General features: G+C 44.8%; 2 protein-coding genes across 3 annotated transcripts in view; one reads left to right on the top strand and one right to left on the bottom strand.

Moving 5' to 3' along the window:
• Positions 1-600: 600 nt before the first annotated feature.
• On the bottom strand, positions 601-11338 carry RUMY1 (regulator of UNG2 and MKLN1 interacting yippee protein 1). Its single transcript, XM_016215207.2, has 4 exons — positions 10796-11338; positions 8538-8615; positions 5463-5587; positions 601-1767 (listed from the first exon to the last, which is right to left on the bottom strand). Exons 1-4 carry the CDS (start codon positions 10945-10947, stop codon positions 1673-1675), a joined length of 450 nt encoding a protein of 149 aa, XP_016070693.1. The 5' UTR covers positions 10948-11338; the 3' UTR covers positions 601-1672.
• A 1062-nt stretch (positions 11339-12400) lies between these two features.
• Positions 12401-20202, top strand: part of SRGAP2 (SLIT-ROBO Rho GTPase activating protein 2) — a 226624-nt gene continuing 218822 nt past the window's right edge. For both annotated transcript variants that reach the window (XM_016215217.2, XM_016215213.2), the window contains exons 1-2: positions 12401-12489; positions 14262-14871. In XM_016215217.2, coding sequence (XP_016070703.1) covers positions 14805-14871 — 67 coding nt within the window. In that variant the 5' untranslated portion in view covers positions 12401-12489; positions 14262-14804. The remainder of the gene's footprint in view (positions 12490-14261; positions 14872-20202) is intronic.

Here is a 20202-nt window from a genome sequence, read left to right as displayed (position 1 = left end):
GACCGTCTGTGAGCGCTGGTGGTCAGTGTGAGAGGCTGTTAGGAGTTTCCCAGGTACTAGTCACGGCATTTCCTGGAGCAGCTCTTATCTTGGTTCACAGCAAATGGTTCTGTCGGTATCCACAGGCCACCTTTACCCTGTGACCCAGGGAGGTTGCTCAGTCCTGAAGTCGGTCACTGGGGCCCTCCCCAGGGTATGCCACATGGTAGCTGTCACCCAGCATGCACCCGGGCTAAATGAAACCATGCAGCTGATAACTGTCTGAAGTTGCTCAGGGGCAACAGCGTACCGATGAAGGGCGGGAGCTCTGGAGTCAGTTTGTCTGTCTGCGTCTGAGCCTGAATCTGGCCATACCTCTGCCCAGTTATGTGACCTTGGACAACTACTTCACCTCTCTGTGCCTCACCCTCAAGAAGGAAAAATAATGGTACCTACCTCTTATGGAATAAGAGAGGAAGAAGTGAATTAAGTGTGTAAAGCATTTACAAGTGTCTGGCACGTGGTGCGCACTTAATAAATGTTAGCTCTTATATTCTATACTTTTATATTTTTAGGTAAGAAAAGTGGGTACAATAAAAAAAATTAAAGGAAGGCTGATCATTTTCAGGACAAAGCTTTATTTATAAAACTGCAACTCAGTCTGTTTTGGTATTATTATTTACAGAATGCCTACGGCTGAGATACTAGTTGAGGTGATACATTGATTTTAGCTTATATACATAAAACCAGAATCCAGCACTATCCCAGTTCCCTGTTTCTGTGTGGCTCTGAATGCAGCTTACAAAAGAACAAACTCTCTTTATAATGTACAGCAGCTTAAACAAACCACTTCTTTAGTTGTTGTTTTTTCTATTTAAGGGTTGGGACTGAGACTACTCATCTAAAATTTGCTATTTATGGAGAAAGCCCAGGAGAACAGGCAAACTTAAAGACAGAGGTTTGGTTTATCTGGTTTTCATAATACAATATCCATTCGACTTTAGAAGGTAAATAAATAATATAGGTAGACAGTATACTGTATATAGATAATTTTCTGAGAAATTCATTTATCCAACATCATGCTGAGAAACCAAGAGGATTTCTCCATACATTTTAAAATCTATCATATTTGCTGATTCATAAAGTCTTGTTCCATATTAAAGTAGTTATCACCAAAATAACATATGATAACCAGTACCCATGGAAACCTGTCAGCTTGTTTTTAAAAACCCTCTGTTAAGCTTTAATTCCGAGTTGAGCATCGCATAAGTATGCATGGTTATATGCATGGACATATGCATGGTTGATATAGGTGTGGGTACTAATGCCCCTTATTCAAGAATGTAAAATAATGGCACCTGGCATCTAGTTGTAAGAAAAAGTTCCCAGATTGGGAGGTAGCTGAGTGGCACATGAGAAAAATCTCCTATGTGAACTTAAGAATACACTTATATGGGGTAGACCAATGAAGAGAGGAAGAAATAGAAGTGTAAGGAGAAGGAAAGAACAACATTGGCTCAAGTAAAACTCAGGTAATTAATTTAAGACAGCAAATAAATAAATCAACAAATGCCCCAGTTTTGTTTTCCAAAAAAAGAAATAGCTGGAAAATCCTTACTAGCAATTTTAAAGTTGATCCATGGATACAGTAAAAAGTCTGACTATTCTATCTATCACACTTCTATTCTTCTACTCATCTAATGCACTCCTCTGCTGAGATATCTAACACGTCTTCATCTGGACTCTCTTCTGTCTCTGGCAAGTTGCCCCAAAGTAGGAAGTTAACACCTGAAAATAAAAGGTCTTAAGGTCATTTGGTGCTCACTACAGTTGTAACTCACAACATGATATATGTAACCTTTTCTGTTAACATTCTTATATTAAACCACAGAGTTAGCAGTAAGGAGAAAAAGCTATGAAAGAATGTACCACACATAAAATTATCTAATATAATTCATCTAGGACACACATATTCTTAAACCCTTTTTAAGCAGAGGTTTGAATTCTAGAATCTTAGAATTTGAAAGGATCTTGGGAGTCCATTTACTCAAACCCTGCCTCCAGCTATATTATGCCATAATTACTCAACAGTGATACTTTTCAAACCTATTTTAATGATTTTTAAGAATGGAGATCTCACAAGATCCTTTTAGATTAACTGTCTCTTTAGAGAGTGCAGGGAAAAGACCTGAATAAGTCTCATCTCCTCAACAAGCATGGAAGTAGCTGCTGCCTTTTTTTCTGATTAAAAAAAGCAAGGTTTTGGAACCAGTTATAATATGAACAATAATCTTTGATATGTCTAGAGACTGTCAAGGTAGAACTGTCAATTTTAGAACCAGACTGCAGCTGTCAATACAATAAATAAAACAACCTAAAACCTCACTGTGAAAGGACAGTCAGCTTTTATACTGAATAATACAGCATTAGTATAAGACCACATATATGGCAGAGGATACTGAGATGGTTTATTCTGGGCATGAATTATATTATAGCTTTAAAGCACTACATTGAAAAAACAATTGACCTTTAGAAGAGCCAATGAAGTCTAACAAAAGTAAATCTCAAGCTGTTCAGTTGGCAGTGTGGGCACAAGAGGACTCAGCGAGTCTGGATGCCCACTCCTCACACACCAAGACGGCGGCCACATGTGGATGGAATGAGCCAGGATTTGGAGATTTGGTTTGAATTCCGTTTGTACCACTTATCAGTACACCATGGATGTTTTTACTACTTTTACTACAAATGTATGCAACCACAGACTATAGATATTATTGTTTTGTGTATTTATATTTTTGCAATCTGGTATTATATGTATCTTTTCTAATTTTCTTTTTCCTTTTAATCCTCACCTGAGGATATGTTTATTGACTTTAGAAAGAGAGGAAGGAGAGAAGAGAGAGAGAGAGAGGGAGAGGGAGGGAAACATCAATAGAGAGAGAAACATGGACCAGTTGCCTCCCATTCGCACCCCCACTGGGGATCCAACCCAAAATCTAGGACTGTGCCCTGACTGGGAATTGAACCTGTAACCTTTTTTGGTGTACGGGACAATGTTCCAACCAACTGAGCCACCCGGCCAGGGCTCTAATTTGCTTTTTTTATTAGACATTATGTTTTTGAGCTTTACCTATATCCACATGTGCAGGTTTAGCTCATTTTCTTTTATTTGTGTGAATTTAAAAAAAAATTATATATATTGCAAATATGACCCATCACTCATCCTTGTCCCTAACTACCCATTTTGCACAGGTGCCGAGGAGACACGTGCAAGAATGTGCACTGCTGAACTGTTGAAACATGGCAACAATCCACTGTCTCTCTTGGTTGAGATCCTGGAATCTAATAAGGCAAGAAGTTAGCATCTATCTGATACATATAGATGGCTATCATACTATTTTCTGTAATTTTTTTGTGTGTTTGAATTGTTTATAATAAAAAACACCTTTTCCCCAAGAATGAATGGTGTTTTGCTTCTGGTAAATGGCACTGAAGAGCTGAGAGGATAGTAAGGAATCACTAGGCGAAATCTCATGGACAATTAGAACCATAAAGGTCAATGCAGAGCTGAAGTGAATTTGCCTTGAGGGCATTTCCCAATCCCCGTGGATGGGAACTGAGGTTTCCCAAGCCTCCTCAGGAACATTTCAGGAAATCAGGTCTACATGCCTAGAACATACGCTTCTTGGCGCCCTTTCAGCCTAAACATTCTAGAACTTTATAAGGCTTGTGTATGTATTCCTTTGATGCTGTGATTCAGGTGTTTCAAGGACAGTTCCCACAGCCATGAGGAACCCTGTTTTATACCACGCATCTAGAAAATCCTGCTTTAAATCACAATATTAGGGTTACAGAGGAGAAGTTTGATATTCTTGGAGTCAATACGCAGAGACATGAGTAGCTCAGCACAATTGGTTCAAAGAAGAAAAAATAAACTAAGAGGTTGAATCTGACAGAAGCAGCACCTTCCTTCCTCTGTTAAGGGAGGAAGGAAATCCTGTGATACATCTGTTTCTCATGGATTAGACTCAACGCAAATGGAAGAATGTTAGGCTTTTATCTTTGAAAAACTGACCAATATTAAAAAGTAAATCAAAACTGAAAAATCGCCACCCTGTGTTGTAAATTCCATGAGGCAGGAAAAATAATATCAAAGCAGAAGTTTCCTTTAATGTGTCCTATGAGCAACACAAATATAAAACTGGAAACCTAAATTAGAAGCCTGTATCTCACCTAGGGCAGTTCAGATCAGTCCTTGCTCAAAAATGGCCTTCTTAATGTACTGGACCCTTTAAGACCCCCAAATGGTTGAGAGCCACAATTAAATGCCAGGTGATAAAAAATAAAATAAAAACTCAGTCTCTAAAAACCCAAGCATAATTGGAGGGTTTAAAGACCCTGAAAACCTAGCTTACAATTTGTGATCTTGTTTTCAGTCTGTAAAGGCAAATCATACTTTTAAAAAAGGACTATATTTTAAATTCTGAAGAAGACTAAAATACACATTAAAAAACCTGAGTGTTAGTGTCAATTTGGATTGTCAAGTTCTTTAAACCTGTTGTATAAACCGAAGTTCTATCAACTTTAGTTCCCACTAAAAAAGTCCCACTAAATGTCAAGTTGGTCTGTTGCGTAAATAGGTATTAGACATTGAGAACATGTGTCCCATAACAAAACTGAATGGCTCTAGACAATATAAAATGAATTATGTAAATATTTTTTAAGAACTGGTTGCAATCTTTTTCTACTAAATAATTAATATAACGTATTGGTATTAAATATTTCCTTTGACTAAAATTGCATCATACTTTATTAATACAGATGTCAAAATGCTCCTTTTCATCCTAAAGCAATATCAACAAATACATAAGTTACCTAGTCATCTTCCCTCCCAGCTCCCTATGGCCCCTTTCTTACACACACACACACACACACACACACACACACACACACACACACACTATGGCCCCTTTCTTACACACACACACACACACACACACACACACACACACACACACACACACACACACACTTGACTATCAAATCTAAAATCTTCCAAAATTCTCTGGAGTCATAATATATATCAAGGCAGCAATTTAGAACAATTAAAATGTTAATTTAAGCTGGCTGGAGTGGCTCAGTTGGCTGAGCATCCTCCTGTGCACAAAAAGGTTGCGGGTTTGATTCCCGGGTAGGGCACATACAGGGTCGCAGGTTCGATTCCCTGTTGGTTGGGTGCCTTCAGAAGGCAACCGATTGATGTTTCCCTCTCACATCCATGATTCTCTAGCTCTCTCTCCCTTCCTTTCTCTAAGTATGTCCTTGGGTGAGGGTTAAAAAAAAAGTTAATTTGATTGATGTTTCACTCTAGTGGATCAATCCAGATGAAGTCTCAGAGGGAATCCTGAAATGACCTATTGGGAGTTTCACTCAGATATTGATAGACAAATATGAGAGGAATGTTTCAGTCAATTGTCTCTTACCGGTAGAGTCTAGTCTGTTAATACCATAAACAGCCTGGCTGTGAAACATCCAGAAGTGCCCGTTGTTGCAGGAAAGGAGGCAGGAACAACATGGAACAATCACATGATAACCTACAATGTTCCCACTAAAAAGGAAAAGAAATATTGTTAGATGCCAAGTAATACCTGGCCATGTAAACATTTTTATGTTAATGTAAACAGATGACATAAAAGGCCTCATTTCCTCCTAACATCCTCCATTGCTGGGATCTTTGGGATGCAAGTTATTTTAATGATAACAGTTCTACTGTCAAGTAGCCTTTAAGTTAAGTGAAATAATACTAACACATTCTCCATTTCTTTGCTAGTATTATTTTATGCATTTTCCCTTCAGAAGCTAGCTTCTAGATGGCATAAGGTTGTGATTTGTTCTGTACAGTGCCCCAAAGTGATGTGCTGAACACACAAACTATATTGAATAAACTCAGATCTGTGGATAAAAGGTTTTTGCTATCCCCAGGACCGAGGCTAGCTGGGTTCTTATGTGTTCCAGTTCCATGCCAGCACCGAAAAACTGTTTCAACAGATGGAGGAGTAGGAAGACAGCCTGAGCCCCTGTAAACCAAACACAAGCTGGCTGCTCTAATTTTAGTTTCAGTGTTTTTGAGGGAATTCAGAAGTAAAGCAAATCCACAGCCTCTAGAGAACGTTGCAAAAGTTTTTACTGTCTTCAGGATTATGCATCTGATTATAAGTACCTCACTCTTCCACCGATTTTCCCCCCTATCTAGTTACTATTAAATAAAGTGAATATACAGGGAATGTTTTAATTAGTACTTTAAAAAATGACAACATGAACTGCTTATACCTTAATTTGTAAAAATTCTTATAGCCTATCCTCACCCACTGAGATGTGGGAGTCAGTCATTTTTGTGAGGCCCTATAAAAAATACCATGTAGCCTGGCCGGGCGTGGCTCAGCGGTTGAGCATTGACCTAGGATCCAGGCGATTGGGGTTCGATTCCCCGTCAGGCCACATGCCCGGGTTTCAGGCTCGATCCCCAGTTGGGGGTGTGCAGGAGGCAGCCGATCAATGACTCTCTCATCATTGATGTTTCTATCTCTCTCCCCGCTCCCTTCCTCTCTCTGAAATCAATGAAGACATATTAAAAAAAAACACACAAAAAAACCAACAATGAAAAAAAAAAACCAAAAAAAAAACCATGTTAAAGATACCAGAACACCTAAAATATGTCTTCTAATCATAATCTGATTGTAAGGCAAACGAATGAAAACAAAAGTTGTTCTTGGACTAGGACTGACAGTTATTTGTAAGACTATATTGCAAGAGTAAATTCTATGGCTTCAATTACCTCCCTTGTTCATTCATTCATTCGACTAATGCTTCTTGAGCTTATAGTCTGAGTTAGGTACTATTCTAGGTGCTAGGAATACAGTGGTGGACCAGGCTTTTGTTCTCATGGAGCTAACATTCTAGTAGGGACACATCAGATCACTTTACTCCCGTCTTAGAACCCCTTCAGTGGCTTCCCATTGGCCCCAAATGAAAACAAACTCCTTAATACCAAGGTCTAGATCTGCATGGTCCAAAGGTGGCTATTGAAATTTGGCTAGCCTGAAATGAAATGTGCTGTAAGTATGAAATATATACCAGATTTGAAAGACTAAGAAAAAATATAGAAAGTAAAATATTTCATTAATAATTTTTTTTATGTTGGTTATATGTTGAAATGATAGTATTTTGGATATATTGAGTTAAATAAAATACATGATTAAAGTTAATTTCACCTGTTTTTTACTTTTACAAATATGGTTACTGGGAAATTTTAATTTCCTTATGCAACTTGCATATTTCTACTAGACAGCGCTGCTCCAGGTTATCTGGGTTTTGACTCCCTCTCTGATGTACTCATACTACTCTCCCCGATGCTCACGAAGTCTCAGCCACACGGCCATCATGTTTTTATTCTCTGAACATGTTAAGCTTCTTCTTGCTTTGGGTTTTCTGCACTTGCTCTTCCCTCTGCCTACAACATTCTTTCTGTCTCCTTTGCATCCTTTGGGATTCAACTCCCATGAGAGGGCTTCCCTAACCATGCTGTCAAAATAGCACTTACCCACTCCCCCAACATCTATTATGCTCTAGCATTATTATTATTATTTCCTTTGGAGCACTTCCCAGCCTATTCAGTATCTCATTGATTTAAATATCTTACTGTGTTCCGTTTAGAATATAATGTCCAAAGGCCAGACTTTGTTTTGTTTATTGCTGTGTCTCCAGCACCTATAACAATGACTAGCACCTGGTAGGATCTCATTAAACAGTTTGAATGAATGAATGAATGAATGAATGAATGAATGAATGAATGAATGAATGAAATTAAATAGTCATTAGCACAAAAGATGAGTTTGCTAATTTAAACTGGTAGGATTATAATTTATAATCCAAACCCCATTTAAATGAGAAAATCTCAACTTTCTTCTCTTTAAAATGGGACTAATAACACTCAAATTTACTTCTAAAAAGATAATAGTAATAGCTTTCATCGGTGTTGAATTTATAGTTTAAGCCTTTTAACATTCATAATTCACTTGATCTTCACAACTCTGTAAGGTAAACACAAAAGGTATTTTAATTTCTATCTTAACAAGATAGTTCCTATCTTCTCAAGTTTATCTTCTTAAGATAGAAATTAAATAAGGAAACAGAGGTTCAGAGATTTAGAGGTTAAAAGGGTTTATTCAAGATCACATAGAGAGTAAGGGTAGGGCCAGGGCTCACACCTGATTTTTATGACTATAATTCCAGGTGTTTTTCCCCCTCTAAACTACTTGCCTTTTTCTAAAAATTAAAGCAGATATTTGTCAATGAACTTTGAGAAATTGTAAAATCATATAAATTTAAAGTGTCACAAGGCCCTTTAAAAAAATAGCTCTAAGTAACAAATGGTTTTCAATGGCTCAACGCAAGGGCCATAACCAGTGCTTGATGCAGCCCACTGGACCTTTGTGTCTGCTTTGGTGTCAACATCCATCTCCCAAACCCAGAGCTATCTAGAATACTGTCATAGATACCATTTTAAACATGCGATGTCCTTCAGTTTACATTTGCAGATTTCAGTGAAATAGCATCTTCCAATTAAGTCCACTGTGCTGAAGAGGGAAGTGTAGAGATAGTCAAATATACTTTTTTAAAACCGTAAGATATATATAACATAAAATTTACTAACTTCACCATTTTTAGTGTATAGTTCAGAACTGTTAAGTGTATTTGCATTGTTGTACAACAAATCTCCAGACCTCTTTCATCTTGTAAAACTAAAACTCTATACCCATTACACAACAATTCCCCATTTTCCTCTTCCCCCAGGCCCTGGCAATCATCATTCCCCTTTCCTGTCCTATGAATTTGACTGCTTTAGACACCACATATAAGTGGAATCATACAGTATTTGTCTTTTTGAAACTGGCTTATTTTCACGTAGCATAATGCTCTCAAGGTCCATCTGTGTTGTAGCAGGTGAGAGGATATCCCTCACTTTAAGGCTGAATACTATTTCCCTATATACACAGACCTCATTTTGTTTACTCCATCTATTGCTGGACACCTGGGCTGCTTCCACCATTTGGTTACTGTGAGTAGTGCTGCTAAGAACATGGCTGTGCAAGTATCTCTTCTAGGCCCTGACCTGAATTCTTTTGGATACATACCCAGAAGTGGGGTTGCTGAATCATATGGTAATTCTATTTTCAATTTGTGAGGAACCGTCATGCTTCCCCATAGTAGCAGTGCACAAGGGTTCCAATTTTTCCATATCCTTGCTATCAAATGTACTTTTGATTGTGATTTAGTATGAATTTTGCAGGCTCAAAGAGCTAAGAGAGTCTGAAGTAGAACTATAGTACATCTTGTAAGAGTCATTTAATATTTGTGAGCTCACCATAATATGACAAAACTTCCATTTAAAAAAATCTTATGTGCTCATTGATTCTCACACATTAATCCATACTATTACAACCCCTCCGAGGAAGTGTAGACAATAGGAAAGACCTGACTCTATTCTAGAACTCTGGTCTAATCTCTAACAATTAACATGTCTGAGCCCTTCTTATGACTGTCTTATTACTTACCACAGCTATTGTAAAGATGAATAGGTTAATATTATAATAGAACCTTTGCAATAGTAGGTTCCAGATCTATTGCCTAGTGATTTTTCTTTTTTCAACACCACACATGCATACACACACACACACACACACACACACACACACACACACACACACACACACACAGAGGTATTTAAATATTAACCCATGTATCTTTGCAATAACTTTGTCATTAGGCACGACTACACTTGAATTCAGAAAAGATTTCAGAGGAGGAAGAGTTCACAGCTTTCATATATTAAAGTTTTTTTAAAAAAGTTTCTATCATTATCATGAAATTCATTTTAAAGTTTTATGGCTATTAGCCTACCTTCTCTCGCTCTATGTCCAAAGAATATTCACCTATATTTTGGATAATCACTCTTTCACTTTAATAATAAAGATTCAGTAAAGAACTAAACCTTGAAAATCACATAAGGGTTATATTGACTATGGAAAGAGAAAGTACTTTTTAGAGCTAGAAAAAGGTATATGTGAGTCAAATAAAATGGTTCTTTTTCCAAATAGGAAGCAAATTCTTAAGGACTCCACACCTGAAAGTGGGCAGTGACTGAAGACAGAATTTAAGAAGACTGAATTACACAAATGAATGCACGATATCCAAAATAGGCTTTATGAGAGAGAAGGATTATTTTAGGGCTAAGTCTCTATTTCATCCCATAAAAAATCAACGTCTCTCACATTCAGAAAAAGAGAGAGTTTTGAGAATCCTGAATTATGTGGACAATGGGATCTGACTCAGCATGCCAATCACAAACAATGGTAGAAAACTATGAATTTTTTTTTTTGCTGTAAAACGATGGATAAAAACGAAAAACTTGACCTCTCCAACGGTACAGCAAAGCTTGCATGAATTTCCTGGAGTCTAGGTCACGCACGGCCCTGATCCAGTGCGACAGGATACTGGGCAGGGCATAGCGCCACCGGTACAACTAAGGGACCTGGTCACATGACTGGAAGCATTCCATCAGGACCGCCCGCTCTGGCTAAACCACAGACTTTGTCCAGACAGTCTGCCCGCTTAGTTATACTCCAAGGGGGTCATCAGACCGGTGGGAGTGGCTCGAACACCAAAATCACAATCTCCTTGTTGACTCCGAGGCCCAAGCCATAACATTTTCCCATTTAGTTAAAGGCTCCCGTTGCCCGCCACTAGCACGACTTACTTGGTAGGAGGGATGTCTGTAGAGAAAAGGTCTATTTCAGTATCAGCCAGCAAAACAGCCTTCATTCCCCTAGAGCTGAGCACTTGTTTACAGAATTTGCAAGACAGGATGGACACGCACCGGTCCTTGAAACTACAGCTGCTGGTGGACATGGCGTCCCGGGAAGGATGAGGGGTGGGATTTTGAAAAGGGAAACCGGGGGCAAGACCCTTCCTGGTTTGATTCCCCTCGGCTACAAATCAAACTGCGAGGCCTCGAGCTTTTCTGAGCCCTCAAGTTGGGAAGGAAATGAGTTCTTTTCTGTTTTCCCCTGGGAGGGTAAAAGGAATATTTATTGAGGAGGAACAGGAGAGCAGCAGCAGTTCTGGCTTTCCTTTTAACTTTCCGGGACGGGAATGGAGTCTGAAGCGGGAAAAGGCCACGCTGCAGGGGGCCTCGGGAACCTCGCTAAGGTTTTTTCCCTCCCTCCCAGGCTCTAAAAGGATGCTCTCCTCTGGCCCCCGCCCCTTTAGAATTCCCTTTTCTTTAAAGCTGCTCCGCTCTTAAGCCCCTCCCGGCCGGATCGCCGGCCGAGCCTCCCTACCCACGCCTCCCGCAGGAAACCTCTCCCCTCCCCTCCAGATTCGGAAATGCCCCGAGCTCTTCCCGCCGGGACGATCCCTGCTCCTCTGCCGTCCTCCCGCGATCCTCCTCCGCTCGGCTCGTCCGCCGGCCTGCCCCCGGCTCCGCTTCTCTCCCGCAGCCCCCGGCGCCCAGCGTGCTGGCTCTCGCGTCCCCCTCCCCTCTGCTCGCCCTCGTGCCCTCCGCCTTCCCCCAGGTCTCTCCCGGAGTGGCCGCTCCAGAACACGCGGCGGTGGCCGTGGGGAGGGGCGGAGGTGGCTTTGGGGGCTCTGTCGGCGTTGGGGTCACTGTCACAGAACACGGCGTTTTTGGCCCCCTCTTCCGCTCTCTCTGCCTTTCCAACCGGCTGTCAGTTTGAATTTCCAGCGCCGCGCACCGATTGGGAGAACTAGCGCTCGCCCACGTCCCACATTGGAAGGCTCGGAAGCCCCAGACGAGATCTTAGTGGCGGGGGGACCGTACGCCCCGCCCCAGTAACGGTGCCGAGATCAGTTCGACTTTCTGGTTGGCCTAGCGTGGCCCCGCGGCCGATCTCATTGGCGGGTTCCTGGAGGTTTGGGCGGGCCTACTCCGCCCTAAGTGAAAGAGGCAAGGACGCCCTTCGCGCTTCTTATTGGAAGACGTTCTACAGTCCACACTGGTCTCTACTCTCTATTGGCTAAAATTCTCCCCCACGTCCCACCTTCCCACCCGGCCTTGGTTGTTGGTTCCAACTTAATCCCGCCCATTAATTCTACTTCAGGGTTTGGCCGCGGCAGGAGGAGCTCGCTCAGTGACCACGCCTAGGTAGCGCTAGTCACGCCTCCAAGTTTCGCCAGTCCCTCCTCCTCATTCCTGGCCTCCCGGGATCAGCTATTCCTATTGGCTATAGGCCCCATCGGTCGATAGAATGCGGGCGGTGATTGGTAAAGGGGTGGGTTCTGCTTCCCGGCGGGGTCCTGCGGAGTTGGCAGAGGCTCCAGAGGGGACCAGGGGACCAATCTGCGTAGGAACGGGTGGCGGCGAAGAGAGGGGAGGAGAACTCTGAGTGGAAAGCGGACCAGGGAGCCTGGGATCCGTCGCGTCAGAGCCAGGTAAAGGCTCCTTCCCTCTCCCCTTTCTTCTTCCCGGTCGCAGGACTGGAGCCCTGACTGAACAAACCCGGGCTGGGGCGGAAAGGAGAGGGCGCGGATGCTGCTTGCTGCATCGCTTTAGCGGTGCCGCCCGGAATCCCTCAGACCCCCTCCCTCGCGATCCTCTCCAAAACTCTGCGTACAGCCTTCATACTTCTCAGCACTGCATCTCTCCCCGCCCTTCACCGCACCGCTTGGGGCTCTGCCCTGGAGCACACGCCGCCGCGCAGCCCGCACCCAGCCCCCTCCCCAAGTCCTCGGGACTCGGGCAGCCTTGGTTCAACATGGGACAACCGCCGTTGGCAACACCCGTAACCATCAGCTGCCCTCTCACTCTGTCTCCAAGCCCTGGCAGACAGCCGGGGTACAGCCCTGGACCCAGGATGGGTGTTCCGCTTCGCTTCCGGGGCCCTTCCTGGGTCCAAGCCCCCGGCCCGCCCCGAACGGCTCCTCTTCGCACTCGGGTTCCCAGCCCCTTAAGTAGGTCCCCGGAGTTGCTAACATCCCTGCGCTCCATGGAACATCGCGGCCCACGATAGTCTCCTAATTCCCCCTCACCTTTAAGGCAGTCCTCCCCTGCCCTCTCCCCGTCCTCCTAGCGTGCGCGGCAGCTCCAGTCAACCCCGCTCCTCTGCAGCTGAAGGACCCCTCCCCGCTTCCTGCCCGCCTGAACCGCCTCGCCGCCTCTGCTCCCTCTTCCTCGCTCCGTGAGGCCCTCTCTCCGGGTGCGGGCAGTGGGGGACAGCGGCGGGAGCCCCGTCCTCCCGGCACAGAGAGGGAAAGGGGCGGCCAAGGAGGGAGGGTGGCCGCTGCGGCGCGCTGGGGAGTCAGGCGCCCGGCTCTGTGCTCCCGCCGGCTTCCCTCCTGCCTCCCGAGTCAGGGCAGGGGCGGGATCTCCTCCGGCACCTCCTGGAGCGAAGTAGTCGGGACTGCGACCCTCACCCCCCCCCCCCCCCAAGCCTGGGATTAGGGGCGGTATCTGGGATCTCCGGGCTGGGGTGACAAAAAATGTTGGAGATGGCATTTAAGTCGCTCTCATCCCCGGCTAGGGGCGGGCGACGGCTGCCTTCCGCCCCCCGCCTCCCGGTTTTCCCTACTCCGATCCTCGCCTGTAACCCGTTTCCTGCTTCTGCCGACCACATTGTTTTCCTGGATGTGTCCCGTGCTGTGCAGGCTTTTTCCTGCAGATCTCTTCCCCCCCTCCCAACCCTCCCCCCCAACATTTTGCTGCCAAGGGAAGCTAGTAACCAAAAACAAAACAACTGGAGGGAGGGGCGGGAGGGGAAGAAAAAGTTGTGCCCGGGTGGCTTGTCCCTCCCCGGCTTTGATCCCCTTTGATGTCCAGGGAGTTGCCCCACCGGGGGTCAGGGGCCGCGTCGGAGGCTGGGCAGGGAGTGCTCTCTCCGGCTGGCCGCTGCCCCGCGCTGGCGGGGCTCCGGAGGCCGCGGAGGTGCCGAAGTCCCCGCCCGGAGCCCCGCGTTCCCGCCGCAGTCCCCACCCGAAGCCAGCGCGGGCGGCTGCTCCAAAGTGTTCCCTTTCAGCCTTAAAACAAAATCCGGAGGGAGCTTCCTTCCTCCCGACGTCGCCGCGCCGAGCTCTCCCGGCCTGGCGGCGATCATCGGAGATGAATGGGCCCCGGCCGGACTGGGAGTGTCGTCCTTTACCCCACCCCCGCAGCGATTAGAATCTGCGCGGGGTCTGATCACCCCCTCCCCTTATCCCTGCATTTACAGGCAAGTGAACCGGAGCAAACGACTTCCGATCCAGTCCGTGCTGCTGCGGCTCCCGTTTGGGATTTGATTTGCAGCATCTTCGAGCCTGTGCAACAAAAAACCTTGAAGCACGCCCAGCCCTCTCCCAGCACCCCGATACGCACCCACTCCCTCCCGGGGACACAGCTGGGCGCGTCCACACCCCCGCACCCCCCACACCATGTTGTGCGGAAGGACTTGCACTCCCCGCCTGTGTCGTTGATGTCAGACCCCAGGCCAGCCTCCGGGCGCTGCAGTTCTCCCGGCTAATGCTGAGCCTGCGGCTCGGGCTCTAGCACAGGAACCCGCCGCTGCCGCGCCCGGCCCCAGCGCCCACCGGCTGCATGTGCCCGCCGTAGCCGCCTGCCCAGCCCGCAGCCCGCGCTCCCCGGAGCGCTGGAGACCACCGCGGGGGGCCCCTTCTGCCTCCCGGAGAAGCGGTCTTGGAGCTATTGATTTCGGCGGTTGGATTTTTTCCGTGGATCTATCAATTCACAATTCGAATTTGGAAGAAAGAAGGAAAACATGACGTCCCCAGCCAAATTCAAAAAGGATAAGGAGATCATAGCAGAGTACGACACTCAGGTCAAAGGTAAGGGCTTGGAGGCACCGCGCGAGGCGTGTGCCTGGGCCACTGAGGCAGGCATTCCCTCCCTGGTGTGCAGGACCGTCATTGCTTTGGGTGGAGCAGGTAGGGGCAGGCTGACCCCAGAGGTGGTTCCATAGGTGGGTCTGGGCTTCTGAGAGATGGGCTGTGCCAGGGGCTACAGGCTCAGGAAAGGGATTTTGAGAGTAGGCTTTAGGATTTGTCCCTGTAGGGCTGGCCATTATTTTGTCCGCCCTTTCCCCCAAGCTGGATAGGGTGGGGGAGGGGCCGGAGGTTCTTGGAGAGAGAAAGGCGGCAATTTGCCTCTGGTTGTCTGGGTCAGGTTTCTTGAAGGACTACTGAAATCTGACAGGTGTTAGGGAATTTATTCCAGAGGTTGGAGAGGAGTCCAGACAGAGAAAGGCAACCTTGAGATTGTGTACCTTTTGGAGGGCCCTGAGAGGGGTGGGTTTTTTCTGATGTGCTATATCCAAACATGACATTTGCTGTGGCATCAGACACACGAAGTGTGTGGCCACTTTGGATGCACCTTGTGCCTGCCTGGTCTCTGGTGGCCCTGCATTCAGCCAGAGATCAGAGAACAGAAAGAAAAAGGTCACTCACACCCGGTCTCCGCCCTCACCTAAACCTGAATGGAGTTGGGATCATAGGGCTGCTGGGTGGTGCTGATTCTGGAGGATGGGAAGACATAATTGTTTAATCCTTCCGCGTGGCCGCCCTCTGCTCTGAAATACGTGCTTTTCACGACCCACTTACCTCTGCAAAAATGTAAAGGGTAAAGCAGACTGTGGATCTGGAGAAACCAAAGGACCTGGCTTTGCATCTAGTGTACTGCCTGACTTGGCATGTGAATCAAAGCCCCTTTCCAGGTAGCCTTTTTTAAACCAGCAATTCAATAGAAAAGGTTCTCCCCTGTTTAGGAGCCTCAGCATGTGTTTGTGCAAGGTACTGTCCCTTCCTGGCTATGGGAAGAGCCATGTGGCTCTAGCCCATTGAGACCTCCTTAGCTGGGGAGTGGGAGAGGTGGGTGGCCTTGAACGTTACACCCAATTGGTTGGAGCTCTGGGTTTTCCTTTGTTTCAGAATACAGAGGGAGGGGCCCCTCCTTCTTTCCCTGCACCAATTCAAGGAGACTTTTTCCTATCATAGAAGACTTGGAAAGGGCCATGTCTCCCCTCTAATGATTGCCTGGGGTGGGGGTAGAGTTAAGAGTTTGAAATGGGCAGCTGTCTTATCTCTTAGAAGGTTGGAGGTAGTTTGAAGTTCCCATTGTGCCTGTGGGATCTTTTTAATGTCATCAGCTTGGTCAATGCTGGAGGGACCTTCTATCCACTTGGCTGCAAATATTGTTGGGTTTATTACAGAAGATGGGGGAGTTGACTGATTGATAGCTTCAGTTGAACTGGGATTGGGAGAGGTGTGTTTATGAGTTATAATTGAGGTCTTGGCCTCTTGTCACTGTTCATAATCCAGGCCTGTTTTTGTAAACAATAGGCCACTACCTCCATGTCCTGTCCAGATGCACTGCATTCTGCTTCTGGAATTCCCTCCCTCCTCCCCCACCCCTGCAGTTTTAACCAGATATGTCATTCTTTTTTTTTTCTTTTTTTTAACACACATCCTATTCTTAACTGTTGCCATAGGGAGCGTGAATAACTTTGACTTTCCCAGATTTCTCTCCAGAAGCATGCCATTTGACTAAGGTGCAAAATGATTTTATGTTTTCATTTTTTGGAAGGTTCAGGACTGATAGGTGTTAATAGAACTGTATCTGCTGATTCTTTAATGGTGAAGGATTTCTCACGAGTGTCTCAAAATTAAACACTTTGTGTATTTACAAACATTGCTCATTGAGATGATGTAATGAAGTTGGCTATTTGGGATTTCTCCTTCACCTTGCCACGAGCAGGGGACTGTTTTGCTTTGCTCTGATATTTTTTCATTGACACTATGTATAGATTTTGTAGGTGGTCCAGCATGATGTTTTATTCAGAGAAGGTGCCCAATAAATGCTTATGAAACTGATTTGAATGATTTAGTCCCTCATTTTATAGCTGAGGAGAGTGCAGAAAAATTAAGAGGCTTGTCCAAGGTCACACAGCTAGGCAGTGGTAGATCTGACTAAAAGCAGGTTACCAACTCTCAATTCTTTATTTTATCCTATTCATATTTACTATGAACCATCATGTGACCACAGTAGGGGGGAAAAAATCCCTAGGAAGCCAAAATTTGTCAATGAATAGTAGTAGTAATATGATAATAATAGATTTCATTTTGGGTGCTTGTTATGTTCCAGCCTGTTCCAAGTGCTTTATGAGAATTGTCTCATTTAATTCTCATATCAGCCCTGGAGATGGATATTATTTCATTCTCTATTTGTTGCATGAAGAAACAGCATTAGCGAGGATAACAAGCCCCCGACTCCCAAGGTCACACAGCAAATTGACTCCATTCCTTTATTCATCAACTATTTATTGAGAGCCTTCTGTGTGTTCTGGGAGTGGTGATGTAGCAGTCAAGGAGACAAAGTCCCCTTCCATTGGAGCATACATTCTAGAGCCCTTGGTCTCCATGGAAGAGCATAGACCTTGGAGACAAAGGACATGGGTTCTAGGTTAGCTCTGTTCCCCCATTAGTGGGAAGCCCTCATCAGAATTATGACTTTCACTTTTTTATGTGTTACCTGGGACTCATAGTGCTGCCAGTTTTACTTCTTTTACAGGTGTCAGGATAAAAAAGAAAATTGCTATTTTGGGCTGGTGGTTAAGAGCACAAGTTTTTGATTGAGTCCAAGGGATCCAGGTTAAATCTCTGTTCTGTTGCTTGCTTGCCTTGCGCCTTGGGCCAGTTACATAACTTGTCTGAGCCTCAGTTTCCTAATCTGGAACGTAATGTGCATTTGCTAAGATAGTTGTTAGGATTCGATGAGATAGGATATAAAAATCATTCAGCACAGTGTCTGTCCGGCACTTGTAAGGAAGTGCTCGATAGCACAGTCTGCCCGCCTGTTAGCTAGCCTTCCCTCTTGCTGACCTATACGGTTGTGTTGCCTACTCATTCCCAAAGTGCCAGCTGTTAAATGATAGGAAACAAGTCAAGGAAGGAAACTTGAGTTCTAGTAAATTTCTCCCGTAGTAGCGAAATGTATCTTGGGCCAGTCACTTAAACCCTCTAGACCAGCCATTTTCAAACTTTTTCATCTTATGGCACACATAACTAATTACTAAAATTCCGTGGCACATCAAAATATATATTTTTTTGTCAATCTTACAAAACAAAAAGGTATAATTTTGATTCATGTACACTGGATGGCTATTGTGTTGGCTGTTGTCATTTTTTTTATTTGATGATCTAAGGGAAAAGAGTCAGTGCCCCTGACTAAATAAGTATTGCATGCTTTAAAAATTCTTACAGCACACCGGTTGGAAATTGCTGCTCTAGACCTGTAAAATAAAGAGGCAAATGGTCTAATTGTTGGCCACTTTGTTCTCTGTGTATCTGACCACTGTCCTGCGTCCTTCTTTTCAGTCAGAATGGTTTGAATCAACTTTGTGGGACCCAGTCCATCTGTGGTTTTTGCCTCCCTTTAAACCACCTGCTTGCATGTGCCCTGAAGGACTTCTGAGGCTGCAGCCCTAACCCTATATCCCATGTGCTTTTATGAGGGGCTGGCCTTCTTAGTCAGCCTGCCTCATAGCCGCCTTCTTAAAAACCATCATTGTTTCTGGTTTGTGGGTGTTCAGATTCCTTTGAAAGTTCATGCCTCTCAATGTCTGACTTGAGAGCAGTAATATTCTTGGTGCTTTTACATGGCTCTTTCCAGTTTACAAAGCTCTTTCATATACATTCATCCCTGGAAATTCTTGACAACTCTGGTCAGATTCATGGTCATAACCCAAGGCCTTTTGGCCTCTAGCCTGTTAGCTTCTTTTGGAATTGGAGCAGTGAAAGGTGGTAAGGTGCATGGTTACCAGAGGCAATAATCCGGGTGGTATTTGGGTGGGTTTGTATCACTGCATACAGTCCTAGGTATTGTCCTGTCTACTCAAGACCCCTTTTCCTTAAACCTCTCATACCTTGAGTTTTTACAGTCCTTGAAAAAGCTTGAGGTTGACAGTTCATGCAAATATTCCAGGAGAAATCATCTGAAACAGAGTGGCACTGTGTGCTGAGCAGTCAAATTCTCTCTGCAGAACATTAGGGGTCTTGTCTTTTTTTTTTTTTTTTTAATGTCTTAGAACAGTGGGTGTGCACCACAGAGCTGAGAAGTGAAATTTTGTAATTTCCATCTGGAGCATTTTGATAGAAAAGCCTCAGGTCTTTGCCTGGAACAATTTAACCCTTTCAGGACCCTTTCAGAGCAAGGGATGAAATTTAAAACTAGACATATTGTGTGTGCACGTGCATTTGGGAATGTGGATTGCTGGTATTTAAACAACTTGTTCCCTTGGGAGGTCTGAGTGGTTCTTCATTCACGTCAATGAAGGTCTTCTCTGAAGCTTCTTCCCAGCCCCCACTCCCCAAGGGAGCTTTAAATATAATCAGTTTGTGAATAGCTACAGTAAAGTATCTCATTGGAATCCCCAAGCAGATGCTCTCATCTTCCTGTGAGATGACTGAAGGCTCCTCTTCCCTTGCTCAGGGAAAGTAGGACTCTGCGGTCAGGTGAACTCCTGGAAGAAAATGAAGCTCTTGATAAAATTCAAGTATTCTGTATCTCAGAGTTTAAGGACCCTGGAGAAGGAAGGTGGGCAGGGAGCTGGGGATGCTGTGTGCTGTGCAAAGTAGCAATGATTAGAAGCAGTGTTCTGGGGAGTCCTCAGCGTTTCTGATTTCAGGTATTCTCTTGGGAAATGAGACCTGAAATTTCGTTTGGAGAAGTCCGTCAGGTAGGTAGTTATGGCCACATTGACACACACCACACAGGTGGAAAGCCTAGACAAGCCCTGATCATTTCTCTGCTATGAAGTCTGCAGAGTCTGACCTGGCCCTGATAGGTCCACACCCTTTAAAAATCAGTAGGTACCCAGCCCCTGACTCATAAACTCCCACTGTTGGCTCCAGATTCACGTGGGCTGTCAGTGGCACACCTGTAGGTTCTCTTTACAGAAGACAGGTTTTCTTCATGGGAAAATGCTTACCCTACATTCTAGACCTCTGAGACTTCATTAGGGAAATATGTCATGTGGCAGGGAAAAAGTCCCTATGTAGATTTCTACTCCTAATGAAATTCAAGTGAACAGTTTTAACCTGGTGTCAGCTATTGAATTGGCCTTTTGGGGAGTCTGGGAAAGTTACCTCAGAAGTTGTTTGTTT

This window comes from Miniopterus natalensis, chromosome 19 (genome assembly GCF_054644295.1).
Source record: "Miniopterus natalensis isolate mMinNat1 chromosome 19, mMinNat1.hap1, whole genome shotgun sequence".
Classification (NCBI taxonomy): domain Eukaryota; kingdom Metazoa; phylum Chordata; class Mammalia; order Chiroptera; family Miniopteridae; genus Miniopterus; species Miniopterus natalensis.
The sequence above is the reverse complement of the archived record's forward strand: the minus strand, read 5'-3'. Positions and strand labels throughout refer to the sequence as shown.

What these genes read in the sequence shown, in the direction of transcription:
- RUMY1 (XM_016215207.2), bottom strand. Translation starts at nt 10,947, where the DNA reads ATGTCCACCAGCAGCTGTAGTTTCAAGGACCGGTGCGTGTCCATCCTG. An exon ending in GACATCGCATGTTTAAAATG is followed by an intron (nt 5,588 to 8,537) that starts GTATCTATGACA and finishes TTTCCTTTTTAG; the next exon opens with TGGGAACATTGTAGGTTATC. An exon ending in TAACAGACTAGACTCTACCG is followed by an intron (nt 1,768 to 5,462) that starts GTAAGAGACAAT and finishes TTTTATTTTCAG; the next exon opens with GTGTTAACTTCCTACTTTGG.